We start from the raw sequence: 13,459 nt of genomic DNA on the forward strand, positions 1-13,459 counted from the left end.
GCAGAACAGCTTAGCGTTACGCAGCAAGCCATTTCCGTACGATGGTACGTATGATAGGAAAGGTTCAGAAGGAAGGCAGATGGGTTCCGCATGAATTGTCCGAAGACAACAAAAATCGACACTGCACTCACTTTGCTTTCAAAGTTCCGGAAAAAAGATTTTCTGCACAAAATCATTACAGGCGATGAAAAGTGGATTCTTTATGATAACCCTAAACGTAGAAAATCATGGGTTGATCCTGGTCAACCTTCGACATCGACGCCAAAGCCCAATATCTACGCCAAGAAGGTTTTGCTCTGTATCTGGTGGGATTGGAAAGGTGTGTTGTACTACGAGTTGTTACAATCATTGATTAAAATTCATCCTTTGTATGAAAAAAACTTGTTTCATTTTAGCCTTCAAAAACCGAACGAATATATGGATCCACTCAATAACTCCAACGTGTACTTGATTTTTGACTGAAGCAAGTCTTGAATTATATTTTGATTAATTAATTAATTAATTGTACTTGTTTTTAATAAAAATATTTTGTGTACATAGAGGATTAAAAGGCGCACTCCCTCTCAAGAGTACTTTCCGGCAACAAGTAATTGAAGGCTACTTTAGCTTTATTTAATATAAAGGTAAATTGCTTATTAAACTTATTAATTACTCTATATTAAACTTTCCATTCTTGCAAAAAATCAAAATATTACAACAAAAAGTCACTAGTTGCTTTATCTTATTAATAATGTGATTAACATTCTGATAAAAAGAATTTTTTTTAACATATTATATTTGTGAGAAGAATAAATAAATATGGGACACATTTTTTATAATTTTATGCTAAAAATAAACTGATGAATAACTGGCTAGAGTCCTGAATGAAAGATGAGAAATCACTCGTTCATATACTGATTTGTAAAACTTGTTAATTTTTACATGAATATTCATTTACGAAAATAATCAATTTCTATTTGTTACAGCATTCTATACAATATGGTCCAGCAGTTGGAACTTAATTATTTAAATATCTATATTGATTTTTTATATTTGAATAAATATATTTTTTTATTAAAAATGTGTTTAATGTGATTTATTTTAGACATTTTTTTACTTATAATATATTATAAAGCATTGTTATTTAGCGGATATGAATTGGAACTAGTAAGTGAGGAATATCAAGATAAATGGGTATTGACATTTAAGATATTTAGAAAAATATAATCTATACATATCTCGTGAAAAAAGCTTTGACAAAACATTTTATTGTTAACCGCAGAAAAAGCCATATACACTTTCACACGAAATCGATCATAGTTCGATAATAATATTGAAAAATTTACAATAATTAAAATGTACATAAATATAAAGACGACGATGATGTTGCACGTTCCTTTCATATGTGCCAGAACTGTAGAAAAATTATCTCGAATATCTTTCGCAACACTTGTTGAATAACTTATTCGGTGATAATACGGGTGTGTATATAGTTCCTTTCCTTCATTCAATAAGATGACAATGCTAATTGCGTTCTGAGGTGCGCTTTTTATAAATTCACAGAGCTTTGATTTCACACATGAGATGTGATATATTTAAAATCGAATACACGGCCGGAGCGGGTGGAAGGAACGATTTTTGGTGTTTTGCGCTTCTATAAATCTATCTAATCCTATATACTTTTAGCCGCGACGGTCATGGGCCATATAATATATTTTATATATATATATTTTTTTTTTATTGGTACAATACGAACGCAGCACGCACCTTTTTTGTTTTTTTTTATATCGCAAGTTAGTACAGATTAACAGTAGCGATTTAAATGTTCACACGTTGCGTGCTCTATCGTATAAGTCTCTATTTGTTGTAATTTATATAATATATACCTCTTTTTCTTCTATAGAATTCCTTTGCGGTGATCTTAATTTTTTATGCGATATATTGTATTCCTCTTACTATCGTATTGCTCAACCAATGCCACGAGAAACCTGCGCTCAACTTGTACCAATAAAATTCGATCGTCCTTCGGTTATTTCTTTCCATCATCGTTTAACATTATCGATATTATTTCAATTATATTTTTTATCTGTTAATACTTATTAAATATTCTTTTAATTATTGTAGATCACAGACAACTTGTTCTTAATTCATAAAAACAATTCAATTATCTTTTTTTCGCCATAGATTACCGATGTGTGTAGACTGTGTCTTTCGCGGTGATGTGTATAGGTATTGCTCGATGTGTGTATGATTGCAGAAATAGTACGAATTCCAGAGACATAACCGAGATGTCGAGTGATAATTACATATGGTCTTTTTTTCGCATCTCGCCCAGTTTATTGCCGCGTGGAACACCAATATTTTCAAAGATGGAGGTTTCCGGTTGTAAATAATCGAATAATTTATATATTTTCAATAAAGTATTTCAAGTTTTTCGATACAAATGCTATAACTAGATGCTCACGGGCATTTCGAAGTATTACTTGGATACTCCCAAGATTAGAGTTTCCATGCGGCAAACGTTTGGTCGATATCCCAGGCGATGTTAACGCTAAAATCATAATATAGCGTATAGCTAATTATGTTCACGGTCGACATTGAGACGATAATAAGACAAGCCGTTCTTTTTAAGCCTGAGAAGTAGCACGAACCTTATTACGACTGATATTTTTATCGAAATTACAATTTATTTTCAACCATTGCGCTCCAAGTACGTTTCACACTTTGAGGGATGCCCGTTAAAACTTGTGTGCAGAGCAGCTCAATTTTGTCAAATATAACATTAAAATAAGCAAACGGTACATACTGTTGAAAAATAAACAATTTAGTGACAATGGGTCTGCTCTTTTTAATTATGTTCTTAACACCTGTTTTCTTGATTTCTTCCTGAAGGAATAGCGCATAATTTGCCTCGTTTGAATGCAGAAAGCGCACCTAAAAACAACAGGCCATATCTCGGGTTTTCTCTCGAGAGAAGCCTTTCTCCGATATATACCAAACGTTTCTTCGCCTTGTGCATTCGTATCGATTTAAATGCGCATATGTAGCAGTCGTAAAACTCGCGAAGGTACCTACGTTTCTTCGTACGTGTCGGTCAGGTACCTGAAAACCGTTAGAATTTGTGCGTGTGGAGATCATAGTACATGGACGAGGCCGCAACGGGGTGCGGGGGATGGACACTTTTTATTTGCAAAAGCATGTCGCCAGATAAAAGTGGAACGGACGTGATGTCGGTGTGTTTGATAAAAATGTCTAACGATGCACGCGAGTGGACGCATCATGATCACACAGCAAGCGAATTACCTGATAATACTCGTAACGTTTAACGGTATTTAGATCATAGTTTTACTGATTAAGTTCTTTAAGTTCATAGCTATAAACTCGTGACTTTAATATACAGATAGCGCGTGATGCCGCGAGTAGAACCTCGCTACGCGTCTTTCCCTCCCCTGCGTTCTCCAGATGGACGTCCTTTCGGTATCGTTGAGTGAACCAGAGGGAGCGTGTACTCGGTATGCGCTTCGTTGCAAATTTGCATCAGTCATTTTGAGAATGGCACGAGTCCAGTAACTTTAAGATTCAATCAGTTAATGGGCATATATGCGATAGAGACAGAAGACATTTATCGCTTATGTAAAAATAAGCTTCTTTAAAGTCCGCAACTTGGTGCCGCATGGATGAAGACGTACATTCCAAAAATTTACGGCTGGCACAGGCAGATTTATAATCCGCCGTTAAAAATTTATCGCTTATTACATATAAATTTGTAACTTAATCATTACACATTTCTATAATTCGAGAATAGTGCAGACTTTAATTTTTTTTAAGACTTGCGCCGATTTTCAAAGCGACCGATTTATTTCCTCTTTACGCAGAACGATCATCTACCATCGCGGATACATCGTGGAAAATCGTTTAAAAATATACGGTGTACCCCGAACGCTACGTATACGACAGTAAGGACAGATTCTTCGTGTTTACAGGATGCGATATACAGGCACGGGATTCGCGAATTGATTTCGAATCACGAATCGTACTTAGACAAGCTACGAAGAAGGCATCGTGCGAGGTAAATCAATTTTGGCGCGCGGTATAACGACTGCCGCCAATGTTAAACATTTGCAAGAAACGAAGAACTTTTCTGGCGCATACGAGCATCGCACTGAAGATACCGCGTTTGAGAGGGACTGCTGCCTCTCTGGCACGAGTTGCGACAGAGTTATACGCACGACTTCGCAATTATTGAGCTATTATCGAGTAGGAAAAAGTACGTCGCGAAATATCGTGACACCTGCAAGTATAGTCGGCGCTTGTAATGGAAACAGATTTTTACAATAGAGAAATGGCAGATTCGTTAAAGGTTTCCTTGAATCGCCATATATTCGCGTACGATTCGCGTGTCTTGAGAAAGTACCGAGTTTGCCTCTGGTTCACTCCGTGAATCGCGAGGGTGGATTTTAGTCGATCCTGAGACAGAAAGATAACTTGGTTCCTCTTCCTCATCCTTCTTCGATCAAGAAAGCTTTTTCGGCCAACGCCTTGCTTTACGGACGGCGATGAATTATCGCCTAATGTGGTCTCCACGAGATATTATTCAGACCTTGAAAATGTCGCTTCAAACTGCTGCCGTCGGCCCAGGGGGAGTTGAGATACTCGTCGTCATCGTCTTGTTCAAGTTTCTGAAAGGTAAACACAAACGTGAAACTTTTCTTTTAATATTTTCTTAATAAGGAGTATCATCTCAGATTTATTTATTTCGATTCGCTGCTTGAAGTTACAGAGCTTATTTATCGACTTATTTACAAGTTAAATTTAAAAATGTAATTTAATTATTAGTTAATTTAGTTATATTACAGTGAAGATTATATGTAACATGAACGTAATCAACTTAAAACTTTTAATAAAATATGCTTTCCTCAATTATATTAAAAAAATAATTCACAATAATATATTTTTAATTGTGCATTTATAATTGCAACATTATAGTATATTGTTGTCTTTTCAAAATTAGGAATTCGTTTTAACTTCATCGTGTGAATTGATTCAGTTCACCCTCAACGTTTCGCATATTAGTTCAATTCGTAAATTCGAAGTCTCGTTGATATTCCAAACTTGCTCATCTATGTGCATAGAGCGTGAACGACCCTAATACCTCGGTTTCTGCAAGCTCGTGCAGTATTCGCGAATAGATACCGCGAGAATTCGACAAGGTAGGCGAGCTCGCGGGGGTTGTCGCTGGAAGCTATAGAAGGGCTGAGAAAGCAAGGGTGAGTTAGGCGGGGCTTGGATGGTTGTTGGGTCAGAATCGATGCTCGCGTCCTTGCTTGGTCTTAACGTGGCCTCTCTCACGCATTCCGCATCAACGTCAAAACCGCAGGTCCACATTTGCGTGGGGGGTTTACTCGCGATTGATCATAAGCACACGTGCGAACTCGTGCCGCACGAAACGTGCATGCGTCAAGCATATACTCAGGAAAAGTAGGTGAATTAAACAAAGTAATTTGCTATGTTGGGTGTAACACATTGGTTGTGTAACACATTTCGAAGCAATGAAATCTCAATCATTCCCATACAGCACAGAATTTGCAACAATATCGCTGCGACATATAATGTTACAGCAGTGTTTGCTGCATCTTTTGTGCAACTTTGTGCTGTATGTAGGGGTTGAAATCAGTTTAGATATTTAAAAAATCTCTCTGTTTATTCACAAGGTTTAATATCTTTTCTCTAATAATGTTAAATTTAATTTTTTATAATAATGCATAATTTAATTTTTTATAATAATATATGCTAACCCAGATAGCACAAAGAGTTCAAAAAGAATTCAGTGATATGTCATCAATTCTGAATTCATTTTCAGATGCAAAAACAATTCTTTTTCTGAAAAGAATTTTTGTTGCATCTGAAAATGAGCTCAGAATTGATGACACATCACTGAATTCCTTTTGAACTTTCTGTACTATCTGGGAACCTAAAGAGAGATTTTTGTAATTATCGTAAACTTTTCGGAAGGGATGAAAAGATCATTTAATCTCGATTGTAAATAATATACGAAATGATTTTGATATACTGAGAGTAGAAAAGATTTGCGAATTTAATATCTATAATATATCTTCATAGAAAGTTTTTGTTGAAAAAGTTTTTTCGGAAAGTAGGAGTTTCAAATGTTATTTTCTTCATCCGTGCCACTACTTTCCAATTCACGGAATAATTATAATTCTCTCTCGCATTCTCACGTTGACAGATGACAGAATAAATTAGGGCGAAGTAGTATAAGTAGCTTTACGTGAAGACTACTACTACATCTTCTTGACAAATGTAACGGGTCAAACATTGTCGCGCGTGTAGTCCTTTTCAAGAGTGAAACGGATTATTTATGAATGTAGAACACGCTCGTCCAGTGTTTACTTAAAAATGTTTACCGATTTATTATCTCCACATCATATACATGTTGTAGAGATCGTTTATGACTTTTTCTTGAGAAATGTTAGAAAAGTACACTTTTGTGTAGAAGGGTTACGAAAACAAATTCGTTACGCTATCATTGTACAGCGTACATGCGAAAGTTTCCGCTCGAAAGATGAGACATGAGGAAATAGGGGTGTTTGATCGTTGCTTCTGTCGCAGCCTTTTGAATGGCACGGATGAATCGGGGATACTTCAGATAGATTACTTTGTATATATGCTGCTGAATGATGGTGGGAGAAGCGGCGACTCGCAGTCTATCGCGCAGTCGTTCGACCTATATCGTCTTGCATCCCGAGTCGCTATTTATAGATAGATGCGCCGGTAGTCTGGTCGAGAGTACTTTCTGCGCCATCATTTTATTACGTCGATAGCGTTTCAAGAATAAATTATTCGTACGGAGTTAATTGCGACTTAAAAAAAAAGTTACTGCAAGAAGTCGAGAAGAACGAGATTTCCATATGGACCGTGTCGCCTACTATTTCTATAGCGATTCAAGAATATTCTGCTAAATTCGTGGATCAATTTATCTTCCGCAAATGTATCCTATATCTGTTCTACACGAAAGCGACATTCGATCACGCACATCCGAACATGTTGTATTCTGTCGAAAATTGATTATTATTATATAAATCTTATTATATAATAGTTCGGAATTCTCTTCAATTATCTAATATTATTGGATGATATAGTATGTATTGATGTATTTCTTTAATGGATTGTCCAACCCTTTTAAAATCCGCGATTAATTATTATTATGATTAAGAGTATACTAGATGTATAGTTTCTGCAAAAAGTGAATGGAATTGGAAATTTATTCTACTTTTCCGTAGAAAAATGAATGTTATACAGAATTGGTAAGGTGTTACCTACTTGTATTGCTACAATTACTTTTTTTTCAACAAAAGTAATTATCTAACGAAAGTTATTCAGTAAGAAACAGTATTAAACAATTTTTTTTAATCTCTGCTCTAATAGAAATGTATGGAAATGTATTATAAAATAGTGACACAAATCTAAATTTTTTAATTAACATTTATCAGGTTAAGCCTTATTTCTGTAATAAAAAACTTTTTATGACATTTTTTATTTATATTTACTAGAAAAATTTATATATAAAATAATATTCTATTAATGTCAAGAAAAAAGTAACGAAATTAGTAACGACTCGTTAGTTTTTGAATAATGATAACGAAATACCTTTTGTAAATCAGTAACGATAACGAGTTACTTTCATAAAATAACTTTGCCAACTCTAGTTATATGCATATGAAACAGTTCAACAAGGTCAATATTTATATCTAATAAAATACAATTTTATAGTTTAAATAAAATTTTTCTCGTTTTATCTTAAATATCTCTTCGATATTAGCTTACTTGGCTGTTCTTTTTTAATGTTTTTTTAATATTTTGTTTATTATTGTTTATACCTTTTTTATTAATAAAAACATATGCATCTGCTTAATATTGTTATGTTTTTTATAATATAATGTCTGACATTTTTGAGATTAAAAAAAATTATTTTTAATATATTCATTTTTATAGAAGTTATAAGCAATATCGATTTGGGTTGGGCTTGCTATACTTAAATAAATATACTTAAATATTGTTCTCGTAATGTGGCGATTAATTAATTATTTTTAAAAACATATTTTTCTACTTTTCTTATTGAAATTATTTTTTATCTAGATTCTAAATCGTCGCTAAACTTTTTATATTACTTTTATAAATATAATATAGAAAAATCGATAATTTTTTTCATAATTTTTCATTTTACTAAAAATGAAATATATGTATGTAATACATCCTTAATCCCAATTAAAGTCGTGACGAAATAACAAACTTTGATTACGACTATCACAAGACCAAATTGTTATTAAAAATGTACGTAATCTGACATATTTCTACGTACAATATATTTGACATTTTTTCGAGCCGTATTTATTATAGCATGAAACAATGTGGCAAATAAAATGGTCATAATGTATTGATTGCTTATTTGTCACTTAAGAGGTGTACGTTCCAGCGAACGTCTTTACGTACAATGTCCTCAGAACGTCAATATTCGTAAAATTTACCGACCTGTTATTGTTAAACGACGTTCCGTAATTGACAGCTGAATAGATATATGAATATTTCGAGTTGTTTGTGAACAACTTGTCACGCCAATTCGATTGCTCGCAACGATCAATTTTATGTAGAACAGAAGGATGCTTGTTCAGGTGGATTATCGAACACCTTCGGTTCACCGCAAACCACGAAGGAAATTGATTGCATATAGTATGGCAACGTTATACTTGAATGTGCGGACTGCGGAACGACATTTATACATTCAGCGCACTATCTCTATAGCGAATCGTTCATTCAGACGACTTTATGCCTGGCGTAAAATTATTGCATCTGAGTTAAGCACTTAGACGACTGAGTTAGCTCTTACGACAACATAAATACCTATCTGTGATTACGAAGCAGAGATAGGTAAACGAACGAGAAGAGAGTTCTGTTTTATTTTAAATTGCGCCCCTGAAAGGCACTTTATTCATTTTTTTATGTTACTCATTTGATATAATATTTTGTTATTTCAGTGTATATTCTGTTATTTCAGTGTGGGCCTACATTTAATTTTCGCTCTACGAACACTCCAAACTTCAACCACATATATTTTGTATATACATTTATGCGAAAGGTAGATCGCGCCGCGGTAGCTTTTCTGGAGCTCAGACAGGATTATTATTTTTAGAAAATAACTTTTAAGTCGTCGGCGATTATGGTTAAAGCGATTATACCTATTGATGCTTACAATTAAAAAGTCTTTTGGAAGCCTTACAAAAGATCTACGAAGATGCTTAAAAGTGAACGACAGTCAACAAGTAAGATAGCGAATCTGAACAACCTCTTTATATTGACCCGTTTCCAAATTCAATCGATACCACGAGATTTTCGAAATGGTGCTTACCCCTGAACGGAGAGCGAGTTAGGAATCCCGTCAAGGCTTTCCCTGCTGATGTCGTCAGCCATTGCGACCTTAAGTTGATGCCCGAAGCTCGCCAAATCTTCCCTGAAGGCTTCACTTCCGGGCGTCAATGCACCGCTAGTGGGTGGCAAGGGTGTATCGGCGCCTTCCCCTTCTTCCCCTTCCTCACCCTCTTCACCACCTACGAGGACTACCTCGTCTTCGTTGTAGATCTTGAAGTAGGCGATGGTGAGGTATATCACCGAGATTATGAAAGAAGGTATCGGAATCGCCATCGCGTACACAAGGTTCATATACACCTGAGGAAGTGTTTCAAACATGTGACTAGAACTTGGCGGAAATTAATGCACATCCAGAGTTCTTTTACCCACACATCAATAGGGTTTTATGGAAAAAATCCCACGAACGAATTTCGACTAAAAGATTAACTTAATTACAAATATTTTGTAATCAATTACTCACTACAAGGTGTACGAAAAAAATTAACTGATACAAATAAGAAATATATTACGTAAATAAATACTGTCTATGAATAATAACGCGACAAATAATGGCAAGAATAGTAAAATTGTATATAATTTGACAAGTGATAGCAGTATAATCAGCTTCATAAAGATTTATATTGAAAAATAATTAAGCGTTTTATTTTTCATTTAAACGATATTAAGTCAAAATCGACTGAGACATGTTCAATACAATTAAACGAAGAAAACCAAGATGAATTTTGATACCTAATAATATTTTTGTGTGAATTTTACAATTTCTAGTTTAAACAAACTGCTTACTATTATTATCATTATTATTGTTATTATTGTTGTTATTATCATCATTATTATTATACCAGTAATCGAATTGATGAGACATCCGCACGGAATGAGGGAGATTCAGGTTTGAATTTCGGCTTGAGTTGAATTCTTTAGTGTTTGAAGATACTCTTAAAGATACTTTAAAGATACTTACAATTAGTATTAGTAATATTAAATTGCTCATCAATTTATATTTATTATATTACATAAATCAGTTTTAGTTTACAATTTTTTGTATTTCAAGCCGATAAATAATCAACGCGCAGTTTGCTTAATCCGGCTTTTGTTTCACAAATTTTTCTGTTGAACATATTTTATTGAATTTCAGTACATAGAGGATTTTGAAGTCACTGATTACAAATCTGAAGCCAAATTTAAAAAAATAAAATAATTTAATATAACAGTCAAATTGAAAAAAAAATTATTCTTCAAAATGATATTGACGTGATAAAATAGTGATGTTTTTTTTATAAACCTCCTCTCTCTCATAAAAATTTTTCCGATATTTAATAGTTCTCAAGATATAGTTTAAAAAAGAAGAAAAACCGTTCTATTTATAAAAGAGCGATCTCTCTCTCTCTCTCTCTCTCACTCTTTAAAACTGTTTTTTTGGCCCTAATAATTTCTAAATTCCTATATCATACATGTGTACATAAAGTTTCGTTAAAATCATAGAATTCAACATTTTTCTTGATAATCATTTTGAATCTGTGTCTGAATGAAATGCGTATAAAAGCGTAGAAAAATTTTGAAGAGGTAAGTGTTTCATTATATGTGCAACAAAGATTTAAAAACTAGAAATTGTAAAATTCAAAAATTTATTAGGTACCCTCTCCCAAAACCTACTTTGACTAAATATGGCCTCCCTTCTTCGCTTAATTGTATTCTACAATCAATTTGTATAAATCGTAAAAACATTACACGATATCACTATGAAAATTCATTGCTAAGACCGGGCTGAGTTGATTCTGCAAAGTGACTTTTCTATAAATTCGGCGGAAGAATTCCCCCGAAAGAACCGTGTTATTCGCGCCACGTGATCCTATTTCTTCCTGTCGTCCATTCGTTCGAAGGATTGGCACTCTCGTGCAGCATCGAGAACACGGCGGCGAGCTTTTCCGGGTACACCGATGTTATCGGCGGTTTATAATAGCACGCCGGCCGCACACTTGTGGAAATTGGATTTCTGCGCGCCGGGAGAAATTTTCTTTTCTTCCGAGCGGCGCATCGCACGCCGCGATGGCTTCCGTCTTTGTCATCGGACGCCTATTCAACTGCTTGAAATGCATTGTCCGTTCCTTGTGTAGATGGTCGCATTTCCGTCACCGTTAACGCTATTTCGTCGTGCCCCACGCTCGAAAAATCTCTTTTCCGCTTTCCTATCACTTGCAATCTTTCACATGTAATTTCATTGAATTAAATTGGAAGATACGTGCAAATAAAGAAAAATTTATCTTATGCCGATTGTCTCAAAAAATATGGAAATCACACATTTAAATTCAACAAAAATTAGATCGCTCTCAACACGGTAGGTGACAGATCAATAAAGAGATAAATCCCAAATAGAAATAAATGAGATTTAGGCCGGTATTCAGTTAAAGAAAGTTCAGAGCGAATATTTATTATAATTAACGGCTGTTATGATAGCCCATTGTATATTATTTATTGTTTTCTGATTCATTAGTATTTGAAAATCTTATAGATATGGATTTAAACACAATTTTCTTAAAAAGTAAGTAGGAATTAAACAGAATAAGTATGTTAAATAATTTATTGTGACAGAATTTGATTTCTAAAAAATCAAAATTTTAATTAATATAATGCATTTTTGTTGCAGCTTTTTAATGGAATTGCATATTTAAAGATCTGTAAAGAATAGTTATTAAAAAAATATATAAGTTAGTGTTTTACAACAATTCATATTTTTTTACTACTGAGGTATAAAAATACCTTGGGTGATTATTTCTGGATTAAAGTGACAATCAAGAGAATAACTCTCGGGAGAGTAACGTGTTTCAACCGATTCCGCAGGAATTCATTATCGTGATCCATTTAATCATTTCATACGAAACAGTTTCGGTCGTATATTACACTCTATGCTCCCGATAGGCAGCCGCAGTATTGATTCTCAAGTACACGGCTCGTCCCAGTGTAAACTCGGGCAAAAGTCATACAGCACTTTTGCGTGATTCGCATATACCGATATACGAGACAAATCGCTAACTATAACCCGGTCACCGGGTTATAATACGGAGGCTAAAGCCATTCTAGTCTAGACGGATGCCATCGCGTTGCGAAGGAATTTGTACATCCTGGATTTAGGGTTGAAAATAGAGATACATAGACACAATAAAAAGGTCCACATGTGAAAAATATACAATAACGCCAAAGACCTGCCACATGTCGAGGTCGCTGATGACTATCCCGGGATCCACTTTCGAGTAGTAACAGCTAAAGTTCTTCCCTATGTTGGCGTACTGCCGGTAGAAAATACTGCAATTCAGCATTGGAGGGTATCCACAGCCTTTTACGTTGGGGAACAGCTTGGCCCCGGTGAAGTACCACACGGAGTCGTTGCCCATGAGACCTGCGAACTTCCCCTCGTTATTGTTCGGCGACGGGGATACTTTTCAGCAAGACAACCGGAAGAACAAACCGGACAGGGACAAAGAGCACGTATAATGACTTTTATATATACAGTACACTTTCACATTCAGCGATGAATCGCTGAAGTTTTACCGGAGAAAACTTCTCTCTCCCGCGAATTGCCAGTTTTAGTTATTGGCTTCGTTAAATCCGCGCCTGTTTTTAACAATTTTTACACGTAGTTAACCGGAATAATTCATCACAATAAAAATTTTTTAATTAATAATGGTTATAAAAACGTAAAATGTGATAAAAATACTTATTAATAGATATAATGTAATAATTATGAAGAAGTAACGATTATTTGTTGTTTTGAAATATCGCTTTTATTCCAACGTTCCTATTATTTCTGTTGGCTCTTTAACTGGATAACGAAAAAGGATTTTATAATTTCATATTTCCCATGTCAAATTACAAACGTTTCTGATTGCACATGTGCAATCTCAATTACACGAATAAATAACAAGCTCTTCCTTTCGCTAATAATAATTACGCTCTTTCAAAAAGCAAATATGGATGGAACAGATTTAGATGATTGAGATAGGATTAAATGTAAATCCCTCAATGATATTACTTTATACCTGTAGGG

General features: G+C 34.4%; 2 protein-coding genes across 3 annotated transcripts in view; one reads left to right on the forward strand and one right to left on the reverse strand.

Annotated features, from left to right (window-relative positions):
* LOC108729464 (hrp65 protein) overlaps positions 1 to 994 on the forward strand; it is a 21,634-nt gene extending 20,640 nt beyond the window's left edge. For both annotated transcript variants that reach the window (XR_001936929.1, XR_001936930.1), the window contains 2 exons: positions 541 to 623; positions 966 to 994. The gene's annotated coding sequence lies outside the window, so the exon portion shown is untranslated. The remainder of the gene's footprint in view (positions 1 to 540; positions 624 to 965) is intronic.
* Positions 995 to 2,846: 1,852 nt separating this feature from the next.
* LOC108729468 (UPF0769 protein C21orf59 homolog) overlaps positions 2,847 to 13,459 on the reverse strand; it is a 59,290-nt gene continuing 48,677 nt past the window's right edge. The window contains exon 6 of the mRNA XM_018458599.1: positions 2,847 to 4,658. Coding sequence (XP_018314101.1) covers positions 4,548 to 4,658 — 111 coding nt within the window. The 3' untranslated portion in view covers positions 2,847 to 4,547. The remainder of the gene's footprint in view (positions 4,659 to 13,459) is intronic.

Source organism: Mycetomoellerius zeteki, unplaced genomic scaffold (genome assembly GCF_001594055.1).
Source record: "Mycetomoellerius zeteki isolate Tzet28-1 unplaced genomic scaffold, Tzet1.0 scaffold735, whole genome shotgun sequence".
In the NCBI taxonomy this organism is placed as follows: domain Eukaryota; kingdom Metazoa; phylum Arthropoda; class Insecta; order Hymenoptera; family Formicidae; genus Mycetomoellerius; species Mycetomoellerius zeteki.